This window comes from Molothrus ater, chromosome 10 (genome assembly GCF_012460135.2).
Source record: "Molothrus ater isolate BHLD 08-10-18 breed brown headed cowbird chromosome 10, BPBGC_Mater_1.1, whole genome shotgun sequence".
Taxonomy (NCBI): Eukaryota; Metazoa; Chordata; class Aves; order Passeriformes; family Icteridae; genus Molothrus; species Molothrus ater.
In genome coordinates, this window is record NC_050487.2 from 24970512 (window position 1) to 24985978 (window position 15467).

Genomic DNA, 15467 nt, shown 5'->3' on the forward strand with positions numbered 1-15467 from the left:
ACAATACTAGAAATACTTTTCAAACACCTGGACATCACTTAAAGCTCATTGGCTGCTCTTTGTTTCACGGATTAAATCTCTCTTCCTGTTGATTAGGCCTGAAAGTATACGAACATCACACATTAGGAAAACGATACAAATTCCCCATTCTGCAACACACCGGCCGATCGGGGACTCGACCCGGGGCCCAGCGGCTGGCTCCGGTCGGACCGGGACTCGAACCCGTGGCCAGCCGGGTGGGTTCGGTCGTGCCGGGACTCAAACCGGGTCCCGCGGGCGGATCAGGTCCGGCCGGGACTCGAACCTGCGGCCCGTGCGCTGCGGGTCAGCGGGCGGGCGGACGGAAGCGCGGCGGCGGATGGGGCGGGCGGTGCCGGCGGATGAGGCGGGGCCGCGCCGGGCCGGGCCGGGCTGAGCCGCGCCGGCACCCGCGGCCATGAGCTACGAGCAGCGCCGTGACTGGGGCCGCGGTCGCGGCCGGGGCCGGGGCCGGGGCGGCGATGGCGGGGCCGCCGCCGCCGCCGCCGCAGCCTCCTCCGCGGCGGGCGGGCCCGGCGGGCGAGGACGGCACCCCGGCCACCTGAAGGGCCGCGAGATCGGGATGTGGTACGCCCGCAGGCAGGGCCAGAAGAACCGGGACGCCGACCGGCAGCAGGTGAGGGACGCGGGGACGCGTTCTGGGGCGGGGGCCTGTGCCTCTGCGCGCAGGCAGAGCCGGAGGTGTCTGGTCGTGCCCGGAGCCCTGGGCACAGCGGCGGGCCGGTGTGTGAGGGCTCCTGTGGCCATTGTTGGGATGCTCGCAGCCCTGGGCACAGCGGCGGGCCGGTGTGTGAGGGCTCCTGTGGCCATTGTTAGTGGTGCCCGGAGCCCTGGTCACAGCGGCGGGCCGGTGTGTGAGGGCTCCTGTGGCCATTGTTGGGATGCTCGCAGCCCTGGGCACAGCGGCGGGCCGGTGTGTGAGGGCTCCTGTGGCCATTGTTGGGATGCTCGCAGCCCTGGGCACAGCGGCGGGCCGGTGTGTGAGGGCTCCTGTGGCCATTGTTGGTGGTGCCCGGAGCCCTGGGCACAGCGGCGGGCCGGTGTGTGAGGGCTCCTGTGGCCATTGTTGGGGTGCTCGGCTCCCCGCTGACGATGGACGCTGTGCTTTCTGCCCTAGAGAGCTGTGGTGCGCATGGATGAGCGCCGGGAAGAGCAGATCGTGCAGCTGCTGAATTCTGTCCAGACTAAAAACGACAAAGAGCAAGAAGGCATGTCCTGGTGGTCCGGGGATGAAGAAGGGTAAAGAGATAAAATTACCAGTTCGTTTATTTATTTTGAATTGCACAAACTTTCTGTAAGCTGCAGGAAGATGTGTCAGAAGTGACTTACCTTTATTGAGTGTACTGGCTCAACAAATATCCTCCAGTTTCTCCACATGTATTGTCACACTGAAATGCTTGTAGTCATTGCTGTAAAACTCTTTCGTTATTGCTGAGTTCAGGGTGTTACATTTCTACTTAAACTCATAAAACGTCTAAGTCATCTCAAGGCCTTCTGCAGTAAATGCATGGGACTTTTCAGCTCTCTTGGCCTCTGGAATTACTCTTCCAGAGGTGGCTTTTGGCTTCTGGTTTCGGTTATTGTGCAGTCTTGGAACATTTTCGCAGGGTCTGTTCTGGGGTTGTTAAGGATTTGCAGGAATAGCTGGTGTGCTGAAACGAGGGGACTGGGGCTCCCTTTGGTGAGGGATCCAGTTATGGGGCAGTGGATCTAGCAGTAATTCTCTGATGATGTTTTGTTGCTTTGGGGCTTCATTTGTTACAAAAGAATGTGTTGTTTCTTAGATCCTGATGTCAGGTTTTTGGTGGTTTGTAGTTTGAGACTTTATTTTGGTTTAATGATATTCACTGCAGGGACAGACCCAGAGCAGCTGTGGCTGCCCCTGGATCCCTGGCAGTGCCCAAGGCTGGGTTGGACATTGGGGCTGGGAGCACCTGGGACAGTGGGAGGTGTCCCTGGCCATGGCAGGACTGGCACTGGATGGGTCTGAGGTCCTTCCAACCCACACCATTCCGTGGTTCTCTGTTCCCATGGACTGTTGGTTCTTTACCTGCTGGATGTAGTTAATGAACCTGCACTCTGCATGTGGCCAGGCACCGCTGGGGGAATCTGAAGTTCTTGTTCTGTGATTCCAGCCCCGCTCCAGAACAGCCTGCCAAAGTGAAACCAGATGCTGAGAAAGCTCCTGTAAGACAGACACCAACCTGGGAAAAAACATCCCTGGATTTGGATGTGGAATTCCTCTGTGAAAAAACCGAGCAGGATGCTGATTTAGATGAGCAACTTAAAGAAGACTTAATGAAGAAGAGATCTGATCCCAGATACATTGAAATGCAGGTACTTTTCCCTGTGTCAAGTTGAAAACTTTTAATTGGATTTTTTTAAATTAAGCTAACCTCAAAATGTAATCCCTTGTAATTTACTAGAAAGTTGTCATGATGTTTCTTTTGCTAAAAATTATCTTTAGAATTCATAAAATTCATACCTATTGATAGAAGAGCGATTAAAATCGGAAATGACAGCTTTCAGAAACAGTTAGAATCTGAAATTTGAAGCTGACATGTTGTTCTATTGGGTGGGGTTCTCTTTCTTTTTTATGGGTTGTGTCCCTGCAGTTATGTCTGAAACTGAAAGCACAGCACTGGGCTCTGAAGGAATGGCCTTTTGAAAACAGAGGTTTTGTTTTGAACAGTCACATACAGAAAATTGTCTTTCCCTGAACACCAGTTCTCTCTTCCATGCCAGGCCCTGCTCTTGCACCTGTATATACCTGCCTTGTCATGTACTTAACTGTTGGGCTGAAATCATTTTTCTAAATTGAACAAAACTGAAGCAACACATGGAATTCAAGTTATTTCCCATGGGCCTGTGTTTATACAAGTGTTGCTGAGCAGTTTGTCATTATTTTGTAGTTTAGCCCAAACTAAAGGGTGAAATCTAATGGAGGTGAAATCCATTCTCTTGCGTCAGTGCTGAAAAGGTGTTTAAAGAGAAACATTTTTTCTTTTTCCCCAGAGATTCCGAGAGAAGCTCCCCTCATACGGGATGAGAGAGGTGAGTGTGCATTGAGAGAGACTCTGTGGTGCAGTGCTCCAAAACAGGGAGAGAGTTGTGCCTGTCACTGGCAGCAATCCCTCGTGGCCCTCAGGAAGGGGAGAGGTCTCCCAGGTTCTGAGCCTGATTCCTTTCCAGACAGTACCAGGGGCTCACTGATTGTGATATGGGGCTCAGTACAGCGTTCTCATGGGAATGGAACTGGGAGTATCATGGGAATACAAGGCTGCTACATACATTTAATAATAGGTCTTCTTTTTTTGCCAGTTGAACTTCTAGAAGATTCCTGGTCACTCAGATTGTTATGCTTTCTTCTGTGTATAAAATGGTGCCCTTTCTTGAACAATTAGTCAGTTTAGAATTGAGTACAATTAAGCCAATTAAGCCTTTTTAGCTTTAACCACAGACTTACTGGCTGCACTGCTGGCCCTCAGTGCCATTAGTTTCCCAGTTGCAGGATAAGGGCAGTGACAGTAGGAGCTGTTCCTAATTGATGTTAATTCTTAGGCTGATATCCCCTGTATGCAGTAGAAATGGAGTATTCTGATATGTTTGCTTTTGCAGGCTCAGTGGGTGATTAGTGAGCTCCTTCCTACAGTCCCTCTATTTGCCATCATGTTCTTTCTGTTAGCATTTGTGTCTTAAAATAGTGACACTCCCCTTAACAGTCCTTGGGGTGGGGAGGACGAGGCTGGGAAACTGTTCCTGTTGGTACAAGAAATATTAAAATACTGTGCTGAAAACCTTTAGTTTGTGCAGGCTTGGGGTCCAACAGGGCAAACTCTTGTGTTCAGTCTGCAAAGATCTACAGGAGCCAAGCAGGAAGCAGAAAGGTTAAAAATGTATTTCAGGCTTTCATTTTAGTTCTTCTATGTTGCTTTCATATAGGATCTGAAGCATTTAAAGCTAGTGTGGAGGTTGGGCATGCTTTAAACCCTACACATGGGAAGTGCAAAGTGCAGAAATGGCTTCTGTGAGGTATAAGCTAAACTTTTTTGGTAGCATTACAGGAAGCAGCGGAGCACGTTGATACTTTGCTCAGAGCTCATCCCACAGGAGCAGAGAATTCTCAGAGTCCTCTAGAATGTGTTTGCAGCAGCAGAGCAGTAACAGTCGTGTCTTTGTGTGGCCAGGAGCTGGTGAAGCTGATCAACAGCAACCGCGTGACGGTGATCAGCGGCGAGACGGGCTGCGGCAAGACCACGCAGGTGACACAGTTCATCCTGGACGACCACATCGAGCGGGGCCTGGGCTCCACCTGCAGGATCGTGTGCACGCAGCCCCGCAGGATCAGCGCCATCTCCGTGAGTGCCCCTGCCCGCTCTGCTGCAGTAACAGCGCTGCCAACCTGCACTAACGGGGTGTTCACGAGGTTTGGCATCCGTGGAGCACTGGAACTGCAGCCTCCTTCTTCCCTGGCTTTAGTCATGGTTAGATCTGTGATTTTAATGGATTGGGGCAGTGCAAATGCCCATTAAGATAAAAACTAATGTTGTGTCAGGCCCTCTAGAGGTGGGTTAATGAGCAGGAAAGAATCTGGCTTTCAAATGCTCAGTAGTTACTCTCCTTGATAGCTGAGTGTCAGATGGCCAAGCTCTGAAAGGGGAACCTGCTGCTAAGGCTTGTGTTCCTCCAAGTCTTGTCCCTGGGTTGCTGCTCTCAGGAGAGGAGAAAAGGTGCTCTTCAGAGCATTTCTTTATTTACAAACCTCTCAGTACCAGGTGTTCCTACTGGTGAGCAGCTCAGTCACAGATCAGCCTGATTTTCTTTGTCCCCCTCAGGTGGCTGAGAGAGTGGCTGCTGAGAGGGCAGAGAGCTGTGGCAATGGCAGGAGCACGGGGTACCAGATCCGCCTGCAGAGGTGAGCGGCTCCCTGGCAAGGGCCTCTTGTTATCCTAAGGAGACCATTTGAAAAGTACTTCTAAAAAGAAAGAACTGCTTTCCTGCTGGTATTTTCCCCTGAAGGAATTCCTGTGAGGAAGGAATGAGGTTTTTGAATTTTAGGAAAAGGTTTGAGTGCGTTTACTATGTTTTATGTGACAGTGACTATTCTAAGTTAGGCTTTGTCTAATAAGTCCTGTCTTCAGCTCTTGTAAAAGGTTCTGCTGTAGGCAGAAATAAAACTGCTGTCCCTAATCAATGAATTTTAAGAAAAAGTGAAAATGCTAAAGGGAAGAATGCTCCAAACCATATTTCTGTGGAAAGCTGTGCATTTGCTACCCATATTTATGGACTAATTCCTTGGGACCATGTAATAGGTGCAGTGACGGAAGTTTGCAGAGCAAAAGCTTTTACATTTGTAGTTGGCTATAATTTCAAAATCTGAAGTGGTACCAGCACATAAGGGAACCCTTTTGTTGAAGCAAAACTGCTGGTGAGAGAGGAGAGCTGAGCCCTCCCAGTATTTTAATTGGGGTTCATAGAATGTCTCTGCTATTGCTCTTTGCTCCCAGGGCTGTGCATGTGAGTGCCCTCTGTGCTGAGCCTGGAGGTGGGGATCAGCACCTTAGTGTGCAGGGGATGGCACAGGGTGCCTGGGAAGTCAGGGCCTCTCCCTGCTCCATTCCCCAGCCACAGAAGTGATGCAACAGTGGCCTAAGTTCCTTGTGCTGTGTGTGAGGGAGGCAGTGAGGCCCATCTGCATCATGTCTGCAATGGCTCCTGCAGCTGGGGTTTAAGGTTTTAAAGCATTTTGTTAAATACAGAGGAAAACTGAGGAGTTGTTATTGTGTCTCTTTCAGTCGCTTGCCAAGGAAACAAGGTTCAATTTTGTACTGTACCACGGGAATTGTCCTGCAGTGGCTCCAGTCAGATAAGTAAGAGCTCCTGTTTAATGGGACACTGAATGCAATTATAGAATGAGTCCTGAGCTGTTCCAAACAGTCATGGCTCTGCTTTTTATTTTTTCTAAAAGCAAAAGTTTAACTTCTTCCCCTTCTATTTTTAGGCACTTGTCCAGCATCAGTCATGTAGTTCTTGATGAAATCCATGAAAGAAATCTTCAATCAGATGTTTTAATGAGCATTATTAAAGATCTTCTGAATGTTCGGCTGGATCTGAAAGTCATACTGATGAGTGCTACTTTAAATGCAGAGAAGTTTTCCGAGTACTTTGGTAGGTGAAATGCTTCCTAGAAATGTTCTTTCTAAGTAATTTAGGCTTCTACAGTATAGTGCAGTTCTTGAATTATAGCATTGATTTGTATGAAAAGAAGAAATTACTTCAGTTTTACAAATAGCTGCCAGCTGCTGGAGATGCAGTTTCTCTCAGTTTTATCTCATTGCTTCTGGTTTTGCTTTCCAGACACATTATGGAAACAGAATCCACAGAGTGTTTTCCTAGTAAATATTTACCACGTTTAGCATTCTTGCTCTGAGGGGGCAAGCAGATTGAACTTTGAGTTGTTCAGTCTCCCAGCTTTTTCCAGTAGCTGGAATCAGTTGAACATCCTGGTGTGCAGAATACTGCCTGCTGCCTGTCCTTTTTTCATTCAGCAGCCTTATTTGGGGCGAATGTGACATCTTCCCTGACAATTGGAAATGTCCTGTAGACATGGCAGCTACATTGCAGAACTAGTGAGGAATGTTTATTGCTTCTGTTCTTTCAGTGCAGTTTTTCATCAGTAGTTTTAAAACCGAGTTCTGCCTCCCTCCACAGACCATTGCCCTATGATTCACATCCCTGGGTTCACTTTCCCAGTGGTGGAATATCTGCTTGAAGATGTCATTGAGAAGTTGAGGCAAGTGTTTTTTCTGAACATCATTTCAGAGAGTATTTGTGGGGGGGCTTAGCTTAGTGTATGTATGCTCAAAGATTAACTTGGCATAAAGAACAGTTGCCTGTATTTTTCAACAGAAAACCTCCTAAGGGGTGTCCTGTACGGTAATTACAGGTGGCACACAGTTACCTGGGAATATTGGTTTGAGGGGGAGAACACTTTCTCTTGCTGTGGTGAATTTTCAGGTCTCTAAATCAAGCTAGTCTTTCTTACTCTTCACTTTTTTCCCCTACATGTTCTCATACTTACTAGGGTTGCTCCCTGCTTTTGTAAGATTTCTGTCAGAAGAGAAACTGAAGATTTTTACACGATTTAGCTAAAGCACAGCATATTGTCCATGGTTTGGAAAACTGTGCAGCTGTTCTAAATTCCCTCAGTTTCAGATGGAATTGTGTTTGCTCCTGCTGTGTAAAGGTACACCCCGGAGAAGACGGACCGCCGGCTGCACTGGAGGAGGGGCTTCATGCAGGGCCACATGAGCAGGCCAGAGAAGGAGGAGAAGGAGGAGATCTACAGGCAGCAGTGGCCAGGCTACCTGAGGCAGCTGCAGGGCAGGTTGGGCCCAAGTTTCTCTTCTGCTTTCTGTTTTCAGACAGCTCTGAAGTGACAACCATAAATTAGTGTATTATGTTGCTGGACTTTAGTAACAGTGGGCTAGTGGCTGCTGTGGAAAATGGTGATGGAATTGTCTGTACAGTTGGCTGGCAGCTAGTGAAGTGCTTTAGAGGCAGCAGGACTAGCTCCCTTTGCTTCTGAGTTGTTCAAGTTAAATTTCACTTCATTAGCTAAATACAAATTGTCAGTCCCTGGCTCATCGATGAGAAGGAGAGAGGTTGAGCAAGTGCTTCAAAACAGTTCAGTCCTGACACGGTAATTCTTCTGCAGTTCTGAACTGACTGTAATCCCACTGAACTAAATGTGGAGGGCACTTTGGGGGTACAGGAATTGCTCAGAGAACTGAGCTGATTGCAGGTGGGTTCATGGCTGGGTGCTCACTCAGAGCCAGGCAGCAGGAGCCCTGGCTTTGCATGTCTGTGCTTTCTCTGCTGCAGGTATTCAGCAAGCACAATCAGTGCCCTGGAAATGATGGATGATGACAAGGTGGACCTGGACCTTATAGCAGCACTGATCAGACACATTGTGCTGGAAGAGGAGGTACAGTGGGACTGGGCTGGGGGCAGTGCCAGAGCTGGCAAGGACTTTGGCTGGTCACACAGAAAGAAGAGAAATTTTTGCTTGTTCTTCTAAGTAATTGAACAGTTCTGAACTACTGTTATGTTCAGATAAATACACAGAGGTAGCTCTTTTATAGAAGAAAAACAACCCTTGACTGTACCAGGCTGGGTCAGTGAGGTTTCAAATCTCACATGCCCACCATGTATCAGAGTGCAAGGAGCTGGCTCTCTGTGCAGTGTGTGATGTGTTCTGACCTCTCTTCCCTTCACTGCCTCTTTTCCCCATAGGATGGTGCAATTCTGGTGTTTCTGCCAGGCTGGGATAACATCAGCACTTTGCATGAGCTCTTGATGTCTCAAGTCATGTTTAAGTCAGGTAAAACCCAAACTCTCTGTAAGACTTCTGGCAGTGGCACTGGGGACAGACTCCTTTTGCTTGGGGTTGCTGCAGTTGGGCTGGATTCATTTTTTCCCTTGTCTCCTCTCCAGAGTGTTCAGCAGTTTTTGTGTGTCTGGTGTCCTTTCCTCTGCTAACAACAACTCCTTTTTCTCACTGTGGGAGTGGCAATCTGAAAAACAGCCTGACCTGCATCTTCTTCCTCTTGTCCTTTCCTGCAGCTGGGAGGACTCCCATCCAAAACTAAACTTCATTCTGTGTGTGCTTCCTCTGTGCTTCATCCTTGAGCAGCTTCCCCTGCTTTGCTGATAGTTCCCTTAAATCCTGTTGATTTGAGAATTTCTTACAGACTCTCAAGTACTCTGTGCCTGCCTGACACACTTGTCCTTCTGCATCTCTCATATTTGTATCTCATCTGTCCTAGCTGGGCTCCTGCCTGTTCAATGGTGACTTGCAGTGTGGTTGTGTACATTCCATAGATGCAGAATTCCAGTTCATTGAAGGATTGAGTGTCAGTTTGTGTATTAAACTTGACCAATTATTTGATAACTTCAGAATTTAGAAAGGAAGTCTGAATTACTATACATAACTTCATATATTGTCTTAACTCATCATGTTACAGCATCATAAAAAAGGCCTTTATACCTTTTTACATTGTTATGATACAAATACTTGTGATCTCAGAGCAAGAAGCAGTAGCCTGACTTGCAGCCTATTTTGTCTGTTCTGCATAGTTGATTTAATAGATTTTCCTGTAAAATTGGAAGTTTCTGCACTTAAACCATATCTTCTACTGATTTTTGACTTTCAGATAGGTTTATTATCATCCCTTTGCATTCACTGATGCCTACTGTTAACCAGACTCAGGTATGCTTCTCTTTTATTGCAATATTTCACAACTACAAAAAAAAAAAGAGTGAAGCACATGTTTGGTTTTGGCAAAGACATAAATGGGCCCTGGATAATTGCAGGTGTTCAAGAAGACGCCGCCAGGAGTGAGGAAAATTGTGATTGCAACCAACATTGCAGAAACAAGGTAAGTGCCTGGCTGCCCAGAGCCAGGAAAGCTGTGTGTTCAACAGAAGAAGTGGAAGTGATAATTTAAAGTATAAACCTGTTTGATGTTCCTGAAAATACATTTGTGTTTGTGCCATTAATTTATAACACTTTATCTTTAGAAATATTTATAGACTAAACAAAGTTTTCCTATAATTGTTTTAAACAATTCAACCAACTATGTTGTTTTGAACAGTTAAACTGTAGGAGTACTAAACAATTGCTAGAATGATTTGTACAGGATAATCTGAGCTGCCTGTGCTCTGTTCAGAATCCAAGTGGGAACCTCTGCCAGACCAAGGAGAATTAATCAGCTCTTTCTTGAACTGATTAGTAGTATAGTAATATAGTTCCTAATGAAATTCCAAAGGCAAATTTTTTTAATTGCTGACTCTGTTTGGGAGGGAATAAAGAGAGGCCAAACCCAATCCTAGGTCACACTTGCAAAGATGAAAAGTTGCTTTTTTCCCCTCTTTTTTTTTCCAACAGCATCACAATTGATGACGTCGTGTTCGTTATAGATGGGGGGAAAATAAAGGAGACTCACTTTGACACCCAGAACAACATCAGCACCATGGCAGCAGAGTGGGTCAGCAAAGCCAATGCCAAGCAGAGGAAGGGTCGAGCAGGAAGGTGGGAACAGGGGGTGCTTAGGGAAGTTTGGGGATGTTGAGTTTCCCACAGTGCTGAAGGTTCTTTATTATTTGCATGTGCTGGCACTGCTGGCTCCTGTTCCTGGGCAGGGAAGGATTTCCTTGTCTTCCTAGGAAGCTGAATTGACTTGTGCTGTGTTTAATTCCAGAGTTTTCCTCCTATAGAAGAATGTCCTGCATTTTGTTGTAATTTTTGTCATTACCCTCACACCTGATTTATGAGGCTTATACAGTAAAATGGAAACACTGTAACAATTATTTCTTTGTTCTCTATGCCTCTTTCCTGCTGATGGGTCTTTAGAAGACTGAAGTGGCTTTTGCAATTGATTACACTTCAGTTCTAATTCCTTGGGGAGTTTTGGGAATCGCTTTGTAGGAAACAGAACCATAATGTCACAGTTTCATTGGTAAAAAACCCCAACAAATGACCAAACCCATAAGAATGGTTTCTTTAAATGATTGCAGGGTTCAGCCAGGCCACTGTTACCATCTGTACAATGGACTGCGTGCCAGCCTGCTGGATGATTATCAGTTACCAGAGATCCTGAGGACACCCTTGGAAGAGCTCTGCTTACAAATCAAGGTAAAGGCAGGAAGCTTCAAATGTATTTATTGTCTACTTTTCCATTGGATTCAGTGGTTGAGAGAATAAGTTAATGCAACTGTGAGCCTAGGGTTGTTCAGCCAAAATTCTATTACACCAGAAATGCTGTGTATTTAGCTAATAATTGCAGCAACTTTTGTAAATGCACACTTGGATCTGGGTGCATCAAACCCAGGGGAAACAGAATTGTCTGCTGTCAATAAAAGGTGACATCTACTAACAAAAATATGGGCTGTGCTCTCCCCCAAATATCATAAATCATTCAATCAGAGAAGCTTCAGTGAGAATGCCAGTGAGTCAATTTATATGATGTCTTAAAAGAATTTTACTACAAAGTAGTTTTAGAACTGGTGTGAATTTCCCTTGTTGGCAGTTTGCATAGAATTACTTACAAAAGCAGAAGGATTGCCGTGTGTATGTGAACTGAATGAAGAATAGATCCTTCTGCTGCAAATTCCATCACTTATTTTCTTGTCCTTAGTTCTTACCAAAGAAATTCTAACTCGGGCTGTGAATTCCTCAGACTATTTCAATGAGTGTGGTTACTGCTAACCAATTTTAGACAACCATCTTACTGCAGCTGCTGTAGGCTTTTATTGTGATTTTTCTTTCAGATTCTGAGGCTTGGTGGAATTGCCTATTTTCTGAGCAAACTGATGGACCCCCCCTCTCGTGATGCTGTGATGTTGGCCATCAATCACCTCATGGAGCTGGTAAAGTGTTGCTTCATCTGTTCAGAGCCGTGCTACTGTGGGTGTCACCAGGCAGGTGTGACTGCACAGCTCTGGGCTCTGCAGCCCCTTTCCCTTGTGCAGAGCCTTGGTGGACCCTCACTGCACAGAGGGGACACTGCACACAATCCATGGTGCTTAGGGCCCTGCAGAGTGCTTCTGAGGGACTTTGGAAATGACTCCAAACAGACACATGGCCCTGCACTTCAGCTCCCCGTGGGCGTTGGTTTAACTCCCTGCTCTGTGCCCTGCTGCCTCCCTGCCTTCCTGTTGCAGGTGGGTCAGTGAGGAGTTGGGGACAAATGAGAAGCACCTTGTGTCATTGTTCCCTTGGCTGCTGGGGAAGGAAAGGTTCATGGCACGTTTGTTCTGCTGAATCCTTGCTCTGGTGATATTTGTACAGATGAGTTGGAGCCATAGGTAGAAACATCTGGTTTGGGTATTAGTGGGTGATATCTGTGTACCAGTGGCTTTCCCCAGGGAATCCTCCCCATTTCACATGGCACGTTTGTTCTTTCCTTTGTGCCCTTGTGCTGGCAGAATGCTCTGGACAGGCAGGAGGAGCTGACTCCCCTGGGTGTGCACCTGGCACGGCTGCCCGTGGAGCCTCACATCGGGAAGATGATCCTGTTTGGAGCCTTGTTCTGCTGCCTGGACCCCGTGCTGACCATTGCAGCCAGCCTCAGCTTCAAGGACCCTTTTGTCATCCCTCTGGTAAAGTCTCACAGATGACAGTTACCTGTGGGGATTTAGGAATCTCAGGAGGATGCTGGGACTCAGTGAGGTGTTAGAGTTTAAGAGCACTTTCATTAATGTCATAGTAATTACATTTTTACTAGTGCGACTTCCTTTGCATACTATGAATTATCATTTTTCCTGTGCAATATTTGAAATAACTATAATTTTCATGTGTTACATGCAAAGTACTGCTGTACAGATGTACCTGAATTTGGAGAAGAGAACTGTCATGTCAGTCTAGGTATTATGTAGGTTCTGATTTTTAGGGCAAAGAGAAAATCGCAGATGCCAGAAGAAAGGAGCTGTCAAAGAACTCAAAAAGCGACCATCTGACTGTGGTGAATGCCTTCACTGTAAGCATGTTTTCATGTGGCTTTTTTCTTCTAGAATTTTAATTTGAATAATATTGATGATCCTAAGGAAAAAGCTGATCAGCTTATGCTCTGTAGGCTTTCTTGTTTGGCTTCTACAGAAACATAAAACCAAACTGATTTTCACCCTTCTAGTGTTGCATAATCTTGTCTCCAGGCTCAGTAACCTGATTTCTGGTGGACAAGTCTGAAAAAGACAAAGCAAACACAGTATTATAGTTACCTTGCTGAAGTTGTTCACTCTTGTCCTTCTGGCCTCTACAGGAGGCTAAAGCCAACTTCAGAAGTGTTGGATGTTGTGCTGAACTGTGTTGTGGTGAGGAGAGGAGGAATAAACAGCCTGGGAAATGCAGTTACTGCCCAGAACTTTAACTCTGTCAATTCCAACAAAGGGTGGGTGCTGTGGCACAGCCAGGTATCACTGCCCACCAGGGAAAAAGGAAGGTTGTGATTCAGCATATTGTGAAGTTGTGCTTTTCTGCACTCTGGTGTGTGCACATATACAGGGAGATCAAAGGAGTTACTTTCTCCCTGGTAGGGAATATGTGACTGTTTGTTGACCTCCAGTTTTGGCTGTCCTTAAGTCTGTAGTGTTCACTTACAATCACCTTACACCTCTGGTTTTCATTCCTAGGGCTGGGAAGAGGCTCGGAGTTGTGGTTTCAGGAATGAGAAGGATTATTGCTGGGAATATTTCCTGTCCTCAAACACCATGCAGGTAACAGCATCCTGCCAGGTTCAAACAGGATCCTGTGTGTGGGGAAGAGGAGGAGCCTTTGGCACAGCATCATTCTGTGCAATTTTTGTTGTTTCCTAGATGCTGCATAACATGAAAGGGCAGTTTGCTGAGCATCTCCTTGCAGCTGGGTTTGTGAATAGTAGAAACCCCAAGGATCCCAAATCTAACACCAACTCAGGTAACCGTGGAGGAAAAGGGAGAATTTATCCCAGCTGAAACCTCAGCTTGCAGAAGTGCCTCACTCACTTTGCTGTCTCCTGCAGGTAATGAGAAGCTGCTCAAAGCAGTCATCTGTGCTGGCCTCTATCCCAAAGTGGCAAAGATCCGGCCCGCTTCAGCAAAAAGAGAAAAATGTGAGGTTTGCTTTCCAGTTGGTTTGTATTCAAGGTGTTTCTACATGGCATAATTTGGCAAGGTGAAGCAGTGGCTTGAGTGCATGAATGAATCTCACTTTAGAGTTTGAGTCATGGCTGTGTGTTACTTCCTCTGAGAAGGGTGGGATTGTTGATTTCTTAACATCTGGATTCCTGCTAACACCTGAACTAACTTGTGTGACCTTCTCAAGCCATGCACATTGTTACAGCATCTCAGTAGCACTGCTCTAAAGGGGTTCCACAGCAGCACTTCAAACACTGTCACTTCTGGTTCTTTGGGAAAAGAGACCCCAGGGATCCTGGTCTGTTGATTTATCACTTCTTGTATTATCAGACTCGTTTTTTGTTGGTTTTTTTTTCTTGAAGGGTGAAAGTTTGCACCAAGACAGATGGATCAGTTAATATCCATCCCAAATCAGTGAATGTGGAGGAGACAGAGTTCCATTATAACTGGCTGGTGTACCATTTGAAGATGAGGACCAGCAGCGTGAGTCAGAGCTGTGCTTGTGGGCTTCATTTGTTTTATTATCCCCTCTTGAATGAGACTGGCTCAGGGTTCAGAGGGGACATGAGCAGCCTTTGTTCTGGGGCCTCCTGTCCTAGGCCATTCCTTGTGCACGCCATCAAATGATTTCCTTTGTGATACTGGGTTATGTACCACAAATAATGAACTAATGTCGTTTAGTTCTTGGGGTTGTTTTTGAGGATTTGGGTTTTTTTAAGGTCTGGCAGTAACAGGTATGAATTCTGTTAGTTTATTGGGGTTTTTTTTTTCATTGCAATACAGTCCTAACACTTCTCAATATGCTGATGTTTTTCCTCTCATTGTTATGGAGCATCTGGTTTCGTTTCACCACTGTGTGAAAGACTGAAAGACTTGGGACCATTTTTGCCCTTGTGCAATCTGATTTCAAAACTTCTTTTGAACTGAGTTGCTTCGTGCATTTCTTTAGAATTTGTAACTGAGTAAGGATCTTCTGGAGATCTGTAGGAGTCTCATTAAGGATTTCTGATGGCACTGGAGATATTTTGAGGGTGATCAGCCAATTCTGTTGTTGTGCAGATTTACCTGTATGATTGTACAGAGGTGTCTCCATACTGCCTCTTGTTCTTTGGAGGGGATATATCCATTCAGAAGGATAAGGACCAGGACACCATCGCTGTGGATGAGTGGATTGTTTTCCAGTCTCCAGAAAAAATAGCAAACTTGGTCAAGGTAACTGTTTCAAAATCATGTATCTGGAAGGCTCAATGTAACACACTGGTTCTGCTAGGGTTTTTCTGGATTTGATACTCCTGTGGCCTGTTGATTTATCACTGTGGGAGATGATGTTTGAAATGCACTCCCAGCAAGCAGTTCTAGCACACAGTGTAGCAAAAGAGATCCAATTTTACACAGATACTGTGGATGACTTGGTCAGTACAGGAGATATCCACAGGGATACAGAAACAGGGGAGTGGGGCTCCTCAGTTAACAGAATGGAATTGGGTTTCCATAGAACTGTTTAATATATTGATCCCAGAAATCAAAGCTGGACTCTGTTTTTTTAATGCTATTTTTATTTTAAAACCAGTCTTTTATATCCTGAGCTACTTAGTTAGCTGAGCTGGGTGGGCCGTTAGGGGCATCACTTTCAGAGATGGTCAGCTCTCATCAGAGACTGGGTTTTGGGGAGACACTGAACAGAGCAGTGTGGAGATGAACTGAGGGGAGGAGAGCAGGTGTAAAGGTCGGGGGAACAGGGCCCTGAGGCACTG

The 15467-nt window shown here is 46.1% G+C and overlaps 1 protein-coding gene across 1 annotated transcript; it reads left to right on the top strand.

Annotated features, from left to right (window-relative positions):
* Positions 1–411: 411 nt before the first annotated feature.
* Positions 412–14180, top strand: LOC118690147 (ATP-dependent DNA/RNA helicase DHX36). Its single transcript, XM_036388873.2, has 23 exons — positions 412–655; positions 1157–1278; positions 2175–2376; positions 3055–3093; positions 4227–4397; positions 4875–4954; positions 5835–5909; positions 6041–6207; positions 6751–6832; positions 7286–7426; positions 7924–8026; positions 8335–8422; positions 9255–9310; positions 9415–9479; positions 9989–10132; positions 10618–10735; positions 11371–11469; positions 12028–12201; positions 12492–12578; positions 13231–13314; positions 13414–13513; positions 13599–13688; positions 14076–14180. The coding sequence occupies exons 1-23, from the start codon at positions 437–439 to the stop codon at positions 14078–14080; spliced, it is 2511 nt and encodes an 836-aa protein (XP_036244766.2). The 5' UTR covers positions 412–436; the 3' UTR covers positions 14081–14180.
* The last annotated feature ends 1287 nt before the right edge of the window (positions 14181–15467 follow it).